Here is a 12,811-nt window from a genome sequence, read left to right as displayed (position 1 = left end):
TCTTTCAAGGTCCCTTCCAATCCCTGACATCCTGTGATTCTGTGAAAAATGTCCAGCACAGTGCAAATAATTAAAGGTAGATCATTCCCACCAGCATTACTTGTGCCTCATTCACCAAGACAATAGGAGTGGGTGTGCAGAGCTGATGAAGGAGGGCTTGCTGATACACAGAGCACCATGGCAGGTGTGGGAGCTACAGATGAAGCTCAACCTGGAGGGAGAGACAAAGAGAACGGTCTGTTCCCATATACCAGTTGTGCCTACATATTTTTCTCTTTAGAAGGTTTTCTTTCTGTATTTCTGTCAGTCCCTTTTTCCTGTGTGCCACTTGCTTCTATTTGGCTGTGCAAGTGGAAAGGTGTGAGGCCTTTTGGTCCTTCTGTTGCCAAGAGTAGTGCAGGCATCCAACCTGAAGGCAGTCTCAGTGCCCAATTCATTTAAAACATTAAAAGCAATTCCCATTTTCTGTGCCCCTGGCGGATTTTGCACACTGCCTCCCAAAAGCTAATGATTGCAGGTTTTACTAGGACTACACAGTTAAACCAGTGTAAAGCAATATGAATCACTCTGCTTAGGCCACTACAAAGGAAATGCTATAGAAAGAAACTCGGTAGCAGGTATTGGATTCCTTTTCAGTCTTACACATGCACTGTTCTAAAAAATACCTGTGGGTAGATACATATGTAAGCACACACATATAAAAAAGTTATTACACATATCTATGTTTTGTAAGATTGGAACACTGCTGTTTCTTAACTGAAACAAAAACTGCAGAGAAAGCAGATTAAAGGACAAAAGAATACTGCAGATCCTGTTTGCAGGGAGGATTTTGGGGGTTCTTAGCAGAAAAAGAAAATCTGCAGCTGCATCTGAAAACCCTTGTGCAAAAGCAGGGACAGTATTTGGGTACTGCATTGCTGCAGGGACCCTTTGGAAGGGTGGTTTGAAAGAATGTAGTCCTTAGGGAGGATGTAGTCGGTTGTTTTTGCCAGAGAGCTTTATTTGCCAGTTCAGAGAGCTGGATCTCGTGGCAGCTGCTGGTTTTGACTGCAAATTCTGTTAAGGTCCTTTGGTGACAACATCTCATTGCACCACCAAGTGGCCACACTAGCCAGCGCTTATGATTTTATCTGCAGGTGAGTATTTTGAGAAGATCTTTCTTGAACTGAAAAAAAAAAAAAGCTGTTAAATATGTTGAATAGCTGAAAGCTCATATTGTGCTGATAAGCAAAGGCATTCAATCTTTGTTTTCAGAGCAGTGTTAGGTTAAGGCAGAGCTGAGGTTTTGTTCTCCTATCCATGCAAGAAGCTGTAGAAGTCAGAGGGCAGATTCTCATAGCAGTAAGCTGACTGCAGTTTTACATCTGAAGATCGGAAGACATGTCCCCTTTTCCAAATGTGATAAAATAGCTGTAGCTTTCCTACCAAAGAGTGCAACGTGCTCACTTACCATAGGAGGTGATGCTGACTCAATAAAGACAGGGAAGGATTCATTAAATGCTAATCCTGGATAGGTAAAGCAGAAGGCGTTACCTCGGCACAGCAGCTGTGGGGACAGTGTATATTCCTCAAGCAAAGGGCAGCAGAGAAGAGTCAGATTTACTGTGAGCTCCAGGCTCTGCCTGGGGGTGTACGGGGAGGAAGAATGGCCTTTTCAGCGCTCCCACAGTGACAATCTCAGGTCGCAACCTGACTCTCAGCACATCAGAGCTCAGTGGAAACCAATAACCTACTGTCCAGAAGGTCATCTCCATTCTGTTGTGTTTGGCTGCTCTGTACAATAATTTCCATCTCTAAGGCTGCATTGTTCTTGCAGGGCAAAACCAACCAGTGTTAAAATAATCCAGGGATATGCATTGATAATGTGACCTTGGCTGCTTAATATTTTAAAATCCTGAAATTGGGGGATATTTGGCTGCTAAAAAATATTTAATCTTACTCCCAATAATCTTTGCCAGACATATAGCATATGGCAGACACAATTATTTATACCTCACAGTTAGCTTCTGCTTGTCTCTTGTCAGCTGAAATATTGTAGGGAATATGTACTTAAATGATGTCTCTTGCATTAGAGACAAGGCTAAATCTCTTGTTGATTTGTTTTCAGGTTTTTTGGTTTCGGATTTTTTTTTTTAGCAAAACCATTAGTACAGATGTCATCTTAGTGTGCCATGCACTATCAGCCCAGAGATTTGGCACGTATAAACACTATGTTCCAGCATGGAAACATATACAGTATCAGTGTTTAAGAGGATAAACTATATTCTAGTTTGGTATATGATTAATTTGGAAAACATTAAGGTTTTTTTTTTGTTGACAACATCAAATAGTAACAGAAAACAGATGGTTTTTTTGACAGAAGCAATCCTGAATAGCGTGTTTGAGAATGGTTTCATGAGACTAATGAGGTTTTCCCACATAAACCAGTTTTGCTTCAGTGCAAACAAGATCAGAAACCAGGTTATGAACCTGCAGATCTTTTCACTAAATGTTTATAGGGGGGTCAGCTTTTCAGCTCAAAATTTGTTCTCTAATTACCTGCAAAGTTCTTCATATGCCTACAGAGTTTAATTGATAATATTGTTAAAAATTGTGCAATGTTATAAGGTCACTGTGAGACTGATTAAGACGTTATCATACAAGTGGCTCTTGCTGCTAGTAGTTGTTGGTTTCTGGTAATGCCCATGTTGCTGTTGTCACTTGCCAAATTAAAAGGCAATTTTATTGCCCCGTATCCTTACTGAAGGAGAAGCCAGAGATCATGTATTTATTAATCCTTGTTGAAATAGAGCTTAGGGTTGGTTTTTTTTTCCCTAAACAAACATTGAAATTTACAGCTAATTTATTTTAATTATGTGTACTTCTTGTGGAGATTTGGCTAGTCTATCATTTTAGTGACCAAAGTTGAAATACACTTCAATATGTTAAATCTGGGTTTTGCACGACTACCTTCCAAAGAGATTTTGGAGGTAGCTCTTGACTTCATTTGTGCTTCTCTCTTTTTCAACAGATGGCAGTTTGCCTGGCTGTATTGTAGAATTAGCTGTCCAAGCCACGTTGTGTTAAGTTTAAAGGGCTGGGTCCCTTTAGTCATTAGTGCTGTCTGCCTTTCCCCTTGACCCCTCCAGCTTCAGGTATTTTCCTCTGGGTCACTCGGCGTTAAGGTGGAAGGAGGAGGTTTGGGTACATCTGCAGGGGTTAACGCTGCCAGGTTTCATCGGCAGCAGATGAGATCCTAGGCGGAGGACTGGTGCTGCTCGTGGCCTTGGGATAAATCCAGTCCTGGTTAATGGGGCACCCGCTGCTTCCTGCTCGGCTGGGAGAGCTTCTACTGGAATGTTGCTGTACGTGTTCATCATGTAGCAGTGGAGTGTCTCACCTGCACATGATGCAAAGCTCTGTTAATTTTCTGAGGTCGGCATTTCTTCTGAAGCCTGACAGGTTTTTGATCAGCTCTTCAATGGAGCCTTTTATTAAAGCTCTGCCAAGTCCATCCAGTATAATAAGTAAATGACCTAAACAAGATTGAGCTTTTCCACAAAGGAGCACAGTCTGTGTGTCTTTTTTTTTTTTTTTTTTTTGCCTTTTTCAGAGATGACTAGTAAATGATTTGAAATGCTGCCATTCCATATGGCCTTCTAGGATGCCACCAGAGTTCCTCATCAGATGCCCTGAGCAGATGCAGACGGGTTCCCAGGTGCTGGCCGTGCCGTGTCCCTGCACATTGCCGCGGACAGTGGCGTCCTAGCGGTGCCCAGCCTTTGCTGCACATGTAGCTCCCAGATCAGATGTGCTGGAGGTGACAGGCTGCACAAATCCCAGCTGGGCATTCTGCAAACCACTGTTACACTAGTGTTCTGTTAGTATAGTGCTTCCAAAATAGTTAATTTACCCAAATGATTAAAATTCAAAGAAGTTTTAATGTCCAGTTTTAAATTCATTAGGGTTTTTTTATCATATACACATCAGCTTTCTCAAGAAAACACTTTAATTCTTTAAACAGCTAGGTCTCTTACATGAGTAAATGTGTGCGAGTTATTTCCTGGGTGACCTGGTAGATACCAGACCAGTGTAAACACAGACCTGTGGGTATGTGGCTGCTAGGAGTGCTGAGAGGTAAGCTTTTAATTTAGGTGCTGGAAATGGCATACTGGAGGCTCTGGTGGGTACACAGGCCACCTCGATTCCTGATGTAAGCACCTTTAGGCTTTGCCGTGCCTGTTGTGTTCACTGTATCCTTCTATTTATTTGCAAACAGGGTTTTTTTGAAGAAGAGGAGGGTAAAGAGTATATCTATAAAGAACCCAAATTAACCGGCTTGTCTGAGATCTCTCAAAGGCTGATGAAACTTTATGCGGACAAGTTTGGAATAGAGAACGTGAAGATCATCCAGGATTCCAACAAGGTATGAAAGACGTGCGGTTCTTGCACGAGGGGGAGGACTGGCTGCACAGTTCGTGTTTTGAGAGCTGTGTTTTGAATGAATGTGAACTGAGTGTACATGTAAACCACTATGACCTAGTTTTACAACCAAAAAAAGCCCCTCACCTTATAGCATGACAAGTGCTATATGGAAACAACAGTGTTACAGCAGGGCAGCACAGTGAGTGGGAAAAGACTGGATTCCAAGATGAGCATGCAGAGGTTTACTGCAACATAGAAGCAAGCTGTTTTCTCTCTCATTTAGCTTTCATCCACTTTTGCCAATGTCTATATTCAAAAGTGCCACTGTCCTTAAGGGCCTTTGGTTAAGTATGTTTGTACTAATCCATGGCCTGAATATTGCATTTGGAAGTCTCAGTTTTAATTGGTATTGCTATGATAGATAAAAGCATCAGAAATATAATGGATGCCTTAGAAGCTCATCACACTTAATAGAATTTTATTATATTTGCCACTGTTTCACAGGTCAACCCCAAAGACCTGGATCCAAAATACGCGTATATCCAGGTGACATATGTCACACCTTTCTTTGAAGAGAAAGAAGCCGAAGACCGAAAGACCGACTTTGAAATGCATCACAACATCAACCGTTTTGTGTTTGAAACACCTTTCACGCTGTCAGGAAAGAAGCATGGAGGTGTCGAAGAGCAGTGCAAGAGGCGCACAATCCTGACAAGTACGTTTGCTTGGGCTGCATCCCCTCTCTCACCCCCTGGGCCAGCGGAGCCCCGCAGTGTGTTCCATGGGCCAGGTGTTCCGCAGTCAGCGGGCACAGTGTGTTGTGCAGAATGATAAGTGAGCTTTTCAGTGTGTCCATTGGCAAAGTACGTGCTTTGTTACAATCCTGCTGACTGTCCTAAGGAAAGTTATTTTTGTTTGTGGAGTCATCAGCTTTCTTATTTTTCCTTATTATCGACATTTTAACTGTTCTTGCAGTGATGTAATTTGGGAGTGGTTCTGCTGGAGGCTTCTTAGTGCACAGAACCATTGTTCTTTTAATAATAAACAAGTCAAATAAAAAGCAAAGTAGGGTGCCTGTTCTTTTAAGAGTGAAACTTAGCAGATACAGATGTTTCTCCAAAATGGGCATAAGATACATTATATAGAATTTTTTAAAGTGAGAGGTAAGATTTCATCTCATTGGGCACAATCAGCGTTTTAATATAGGAATGTCAGGAGCACTAGATATGTCTGTTCTTACTGAGTCATATTAAACAGAAAATATTTAGTCCCTTATCATGATTGAAATCTCTTCTTAAAGAGGCATCCTTCATGAAACTGCTACTGAAACCTGACCTGCCTGAATTTTGGCTGGAAGTACGAGAAACTGTCTGAGATGGAGACGTTGTTCTCATGGGCAGCTGTAAGCGGAGAAGCTGATGTTCACCGCAAAGGCTCCCAAGTGACAGAAAATCCCGTTCCCCACTGACTTCAGTGCATCTGCCTCCCCCAAAGGGGGTTGGACTAGATGACCTTTGAAGGTCCCTTCCAACCCAAACTATTCTATGAAAGTGAAGAAAGCTGCTTTACAGTACAGGTGTATTCACGTAAAAGTTTTGTTCTGGCAAGTCAGGAAAGAGGCCCTGATGTCTGAGGGCATCTTGTTACATGACGCAGCTTTGCTTGTAAGACGACGAAAGGAGGAGTAGCTTGTCTGTGGATTTTTTAAGTGCTTGAACAGCAGTAGGTGTTTTGAGATCTGTATTGAAGCAGGCAGTTTCACTGACCTGAAAGTACAGCTGTTATGGTATGTCTGGCAAAAACAGAGAGGGTTATTCTTCCAGCAGAACATTTTCCCTAGCTTATTACATGCTGTCATCAGCTCCCAGTGCTCTTAGCCTGGCTCTGTCTTCAGCGTTAGGTGGGAATTTGATGACCTTCTCTTCTCCCCTGCTTTTTCCTCAGGCACCTGCCTCACCTCAGTGCTTTTCTCTAAAGGAAACATCTTTCTTTTGTTGTTGTTGTTTTTGGTTTGGTGGTTGGTTTTTTTTTTTTGAGGGGGGAGGGTGTTGTGGTTTTTTTTTGGTTTGCCCTCTCCCCCTTCAATAGAGTCATACATTTTCATTTGCTTCCTGCATTAAAAAAGGGGCTTTTAGACTGAGAAGAAAGCAAGGCTTACTGGTATGACTGGAGGAGCAATGGAAGCTCCTTGTGCTTGGGCAGAGGTACTGGGTGACTGGAAGGGTACCAGCTCAGCATCTCTGCCCCAGAGCCCGCTGCCTGCGTTGTGCAGAGGACAAGTGCATCCTGGTTGTGGTCTGCAATCACTGACTCTTTGCTGGGCCTGATTGCAATTCATTTTTCCAGCTCTGGACATCCTGAGTGTCCTGCTTTCCATGGAGATAGCCACCCTGTAAGCTGGAGTTCCTTTAGGTCTGAGCTGATGGGCAGCAGATGCTCCCCAGAGGTGGCATACACAGAGTTTGGGAGGCCTTCAAAAGTGTGTAGGGCAATTGGGAAATGATTGTTAGCTTAGATCAGGCTTAAAGCACCATAACGGTACCTTTGCCAGACTCTCTGAGGTCTGCAAAAAGACCTGGGCTGGAAAGAAGGGGTTGTAACGATGAATAATTCCTCTGTCAGTTCCCACGGCAGTGTTTATGTTGAATACTAAAAGTGACTCCTAACTTCTTGAAGGATGATGTTTTAATAATAGTTTACCTGTGGGTGAGTGATACTCAGTTCAGCTAAACTAGGGGCTCCTGCTAGTAACTTGAAACATGTTTGATGGGATGTTTTGAGCTGTTTGAAGTTCAGTATGTTCTTATCATTTGGTGCTTTAACTCAAAAGAAGAAATTTGTGGATTCTGCAATCTGAGTGGTGAGAGTTTTTTGGTGCCTGGATGTGACAGAGCTCAGTAGCAAACAGTGGTGAATTCAAAAGGAAATGTTCTTCCATTGCCAGGTACATAAAAATTCAATTTGGACCTGGTGTGTCACTTTTGGTCATTTAGTGATTAAAGCTTAATTTGTATGGATTGATAAAGAGATTGACAAAGTCATAAGTTCATAGTTTTGCTTTCTTAAATACTTTTTTGTTGGGTGAGTTTCTCTGATACGTTTCTTGCTTTCGAGTAGCCAGTCACTTGTTTCCCTACGTGAAGAAGCGCATTCAAGTCATAAGCCAAACCAGCACAGAGCTGAACCCTATTGAAGTAGCGATTGATGAGATGTCCAAAAAAGTCTCCGAGCTCAATCAGCTTTGCACAATGGAAGAAGTGGACATGATCCGACTGCAGCTCAAACTCCAAGGAAGTGTCAGTGTCAAGGTAATGACAATTTGCCTTTTTTTTTTTTTTTAATGCATCTGCCTAAATTTTTATTCTGATTTTCATCATTCCAGACATGTTTCATCTATGTTATATTTCTGGTCATATCTTGTAGTATTTCAGTGCAGCTGGAGCCTGCTCTAAAATGTAAGGGAATGGAAAGTTTTCTACTGATTTTAATGACTGCTGGATTTATGTGCAAATATAACTATTTTAGTCAAATCTTCTCTAAGCAAATGTTAAGAAGTTTCTAACAAGACCATCATGTACCACTTGAGAATATAGCCCATCTCACAGCCAAGTATGCAGATACCTTAAAGGGAGCTTTGTTAGGATCAGTTTTGTCACTTCCTATTTAGAAAAGTTGAGATTGGTGAGAGATGCATGCATTTCTGGTGCCCTGGTTAAAATGCCTTCAAACATACAGCTTTCTAGGTGGTTAGTTAGCTGAGAACTTTCAAAGGCTAGCAGAAATCTGCTGACCAGCACCCTTTTCTGACTAAAACTCTTCAGGTTTCATCCAGGTGACAAGAGGAATGAGGTGATGTTCTTCACACAGGCTTGACTGCTTGTGGCCAGTCCCTAAGCCTTGGTACCGAAGAGAAAATGACAATAAATTGCTTGTTCTCTGCACATAAGCTGTGTATTTTTCCCCCAGGTAAATGCTGGACCAATGGCCTATGCTCGAGCTTTTCTTGAAGAGACAAATGCTAAGAAATATCCTGATAATCAAGTTAAGCTTCTGAAGGAAATCTTCAGGTAAACCTTAAGTTTAGACTCTCCACCTTTCACATTGTATGAGTAGCATGAGTGGGTGTGACATGGAACCAGGCTGAATCGAACCAAGCTAATTTACATCTGCATTCACCGTATCTTACAAGTCATTCCCAAGAAAACATTTATAGGGCTATCCTAGTAGCCTACATGCCTCTTGATCTGAGGATTACTTCCAAAAGTCACCTCTAACGGGGTGTGGTTTGCAAGGGGAGAAGAGGTACAGTAGACTGTGTGTGCATATTTATAGATTGGTATTTTTCATTACTACAAAATTTGTGTGGTTGTTCTTTGTGGTTTTGTGCTTCTAGGCAATTTGCAGAAGCATGTGGACATGCTCTTGATGTCAACGAACGCCTTATTAAGGAGGATCAATTTGAATATCAGGGAGAGATGAAGTCTCATTATAAGGATATGCTCAGTGAGCTCTCTGCAGTTATGAATGAACAGGTTAGATTGTCTATTTCTGTTCTGATTGAGCTGAATGAGGGTGGCTAATTGGGTCTTCTAATGGCAAATGAAGCTGTAGAACAAAATACTAGAAGTAAAACCTGGCAGTGCAATAGTCACTGAGAAAACATAGTTTATTCCTTTTCTTTTTTTTTTTCCCTTTTCTCATTTTTTAAATCCAGCTGTATTATAAATAACGAATCTAACTGATCAACAAAGATTTGTCTCCTACCTGTCTTGCTACATATTGACAAGTTGAATGTTCATGAGGCTAAATCCAGACTGAGGTCTAGAGATAGAAAGATAATCAATTAAACTAATGTTTTATGCTTTGCTTGTTTTATGCTACAGCTGTGATGTAATTAATTAAAACAGTAAATTGCTTTTAAGATCTGGCTCATAACTGGAGGAGGTATCTTTATAGTTTCTATTTGTACTCAGCTTTCAGAGAAAGAGTTAATTCTTTTCTATATTTTTATATTTATGTACACTGTCAAAATCCAGGCCATGTGTTTCAGCCGTTAGCACCTTCAGAAGAATGAGCATGTATGACAACTACATTATATGAAATGCATCCCAAAATACCGAACTGGACTTCAGTGCACACTTGCAGCTATCCTATTGCTGTGTCTATGCAGATATTTTTAATTATGTTTTCTGTTTTAATTTAAATATTGATTCTTCATGCTAAAGTGCAAGTTAAATTGTGTTTAATTATTTCTCCGCACGCTTGCGTGTAGGCCACCTTAGACTGCATTGGAGAAATACTTATTCTCTAGCAGTTGCCCTGTTCCAGATGCCTACAGCACACATAAGCACCGTTTGTGTACAGAGTTACGTTGTTTCACCATTGGTATCAGTGATGGCAGCTCACAGAAGTGTCTGACACCCCGTTATACTATGCTGTATTCTTCATTTTCACATAAGAGGAGAATAAGGATTTACCAGAACTTTTGCCCCATTGTTTCTCCTACTGTGGGATTGAGCTGTTTTTTCACAGGGTGTAAATCTGTGTAACTGCTTTGGAGGCTCGATGTACACCAGGGGGTCAAGCTCGGGTAGTTGCTGTTCTGTGAGTTGTGCTTCCGTCCTGTTTAGGTGTGTAAAGATTTGTGAACCTCAAGCATTCCAGTAATTTTACCAGAACTAATATTCATCACTGTTTGTTATGTGAAGTATGTAAGTGTTAAGGGTATTTGTTACTCAATGTTCACACATCTCCCTTGAAAGTGATTTTGGCTGCCTAGTCAATGTGCGCAGACAGTACCGTGTCTTGTGTGAACCACTGTTCCCCACAAGAATAGAAAATATATGGTCAACTTAAATGAGGCATGAGCAGCCTGTGAGTTTCAGCATTCATAAAATATTTGGTGAGTTCTATTAAATACTCCCACCTGTATTTATATCAGTGAGCTCTGAGTTTTTTTCATGTAAATGAAAAAACTAAATAATACAAAATTACTTATACATAAAAATGGTGGTAGGTAAAGTTAAGAGTTCATCAGCAAAAGTCTGAATTTTCATCTCTTTAACCAAAATTGTCTGAATTCGAAAGTCCACACTGAAAACCACTCTCCTACTTGCAGCCCTGTGGAGCAGCCTTATAAGTGACAGCCCAGTTTTCCGGACAGTGTGGCTTTTTGGGAAAACTCTAATCCTCTTGCAATGAATGCATGAAATCCCTACTTCTGAGCAGAGCGTTGCCTCAGAAGTGACATGCTGTAAACTGTGGCTGAAATATTTCTCTCGCAGTTGGAAAGCTTGAGGCTCTCTTGTAACTGTGCTGTGTGCTTTACACCAGTAAGATTTCCCATCTTTCCCATTGTCATATTCAAGAGGGTTGTGTTTGCTCACCCACTGACAGTGACTCTTTCATCACCATATGTTTTTCTCTTTTCTGTTTTGTGCTCTTTTTCTTTTCTGACAGCTCTGTCATGGTCCTTGCTTATACAGCTTCTCTTCTTCCCTGTCTAACATTTCCCTCAATACTATAGCCAAAAGTGGTATGTTCATTTTTCTTACACCTATTTTTTTCTTTTAATGTCATGTACTCTCCTCGCTTGCTGTTTTTTCTACTTGGTATGTTTGTTTAGTTTCATGTATGACGACTCCCTTGCTCAGGGAGTTTAAAACAAACAAAAAAAGACAAGGTATATGTGTGATGTGTGATGAGCAGTGTTGAGATGCTCCTTTCCAGAGTTGCCCAAGTTGCTGGCTCAGGCACTAAAGCCATATGTGGAAGCACATGGTCACATCTGTGTGAGTAGTAAATGTGGTGGGTTGACCTGCAACCCTGAGCAGGGATAACTGGGGTTGATGGCATAAGATTGTGCCTGGAGCTTTGTGAAGGGAAGAGGTTTCTCTTCCACCACTGATGACCACCACTGTGGTCAATGGGGATGGCCCATGTCTCTGCTGTGGATGCTTCAACATAGTGCCCCATGGAAGAAGGCTGGTTTTCAGTCTGTATTTGCAGGAAAAAGGGCTGTTACCAAGGCTAAAAGAACTTCAGGAAAAAAAAAAAAAATCTTCCTTCTTGCTAAAGCCTGTCTGTAGGATAGGGCCAAGCCAGGCTTTTGCCACTGCTCCTGCCTGCGCAGCTCTGCCCACGGCCTCAGCCTGGCAATTGCTCCAAACCCTGCTAAGGGACACGTTTTCAGGTGCTGTGCGTGTGGAGCTCGGTGGGGATGCTGCACGTCCTGAGGGACTGCGTGGGCAGAGCTGGGGCCGGTCTGTGCCACGAGCAGTAGGTGCTAGTGCAGGTGTCTGCTGAATTCGTAAAATGCAGGTGACTTCTCAGTGCTGTTTGTATGAGAGTTGTCAGAGAAACCTAGTTCAGGGAACCCCATGAAGCACCACTTTGCAGAAGCCGGTGACCCCAGCCCCGTGTATCCCCCCCAGCCTGGAGGACGTTCCTCCCTCTCGCTGCAGCCTCTGGTCACTTCTGGGTCCCTGTACAATGGTCCTTTTCCTCTGTCAGATCCATAGCATCCTTGTGTAATAAATAAAAACTGCAAAATCTTTGGTTAGACAATGAACACTTCAAACACTGAACTATTCAGATCTCTCTCACTGTTGCTTTTTTTTTTTTTTTGCTTTTTTTGTGAAAAGATTGCGTACAAGGAGGACTCAGCAAAACAGCAAGGAATGGAGCGCACTTATTCACGAGTCATCAATAGAGCCAACTCGTCTGTGCCAGCAGCAACCACCCCGGCAAATCCTGATGCTTGACAGCGGCATGGGGAACACATGGCCTTGGGAAGAACTTGGGTGGTGTTTTTTGGGTTTTTTTTTTCATTCTTTGGGTTGTTTTTTTTTTTCTTTTAGATTAATAGTACTGAAAATTAATTTGATCACGGACAATGCCAGGAAAGGGAATTGTGGGTTATGATTTTAATTTATTGGAAGTCTTCACGGTATTATTTTTTAAAACTACAAGCTTGATTTTTTTAAAATTTTTTTTTTGCCTGCCCCAATGTTTGCACATTCCCTATCTTTTTTTTTTGTTGTCAATTTTTGATTTTGAGCAGCCTTTATTAAGACAGGCTGATTATGAAAATACCCATTGAACAGCTAGGTATGCAGCAAACCCTAAGTTCGCTATAAATTATAATATATCTAATACTAAGTCCTAGTATACATATATTTTAAAGGTCAGAGTGGATGTTTTATAACATTTAAGTATATTGCAATTGTAAATAGAAGATGTGTAAAATATGTCATTTTTACAAAATTTAAAAATATCTTTTTAGTTAATTATGACAGTACTAAGAATATGGATAACATTTCAGTTACCATTATATTAAAATATTTGTGTATGTGTATAAAAGCGTCCATAAAATTTTCTCTTTGAAGGTCTGTGCATTGGTTCATTC

The 12,811-nt window shown here is 41.3% G+C and overlaps 1 protein-coding gene across 3 annotated transcripts in view; it reads left to right on the top strand.

The window, feature by feature from the left end:
• The window catches only part of DOCK10 (dedicator of cytokinesis 10), a 156,667-nt gene extending 144,078 nt beyond the window's left edge, over positions 1–12,589 (top strand). For all 3 annotated transcript variants that reach the window (XM_065640258.1, XM_065640257.1, XM_065640259.1), the window contains exons 51-56: positions 4,259–4,405; positions 4,909–5,119; positions 7,522–7,712; positions 8,371–8,471; positions 8,798–8,936; positions 12,048–12,589. In XM_065640258.1, the coding sequence (XP_065496330.1) occupies positions 4,259–4,405; positions 4,909–5,119; positions 7,522–7,712; positions 8,371–8,471; positions 8,798–8,936; positions 12,048–12,167 (909 nt within the window). In that variant the 3' untranslated portion in view covers positions 12,168–12,589. The remainder of the gene's footprint in view (positions 1–4,258; positions 4,406–4,908; positions 5,120–7,521; positions 7,713–8,370; positions 8,472–8,797; positions 8,937–12,047) is intronic.
• The last annotated feature ends 222 nt before the right edge of the window (positions 12,590–12,811 follow it).

This window comes from Caloenas nicobarica, chromosome 8 (genome assembly GCF_036013445.1).
Source record: "Caloenas nicobarica isolate bCalNic1 chromosome 8, bCalNic1.hap1, whole genome shotgun sequence".
NCBI lineage: Eukaryota > Metazoa > Chordata > Aves > Columbiformes > Columbidae > Caloenas > Caloenas nicobarica.
The sequence above is the reverse complement of the archived record's forward strand: the minus strand, read 5'-3'. Positions and strand labels throughout refer to the sequence as shown.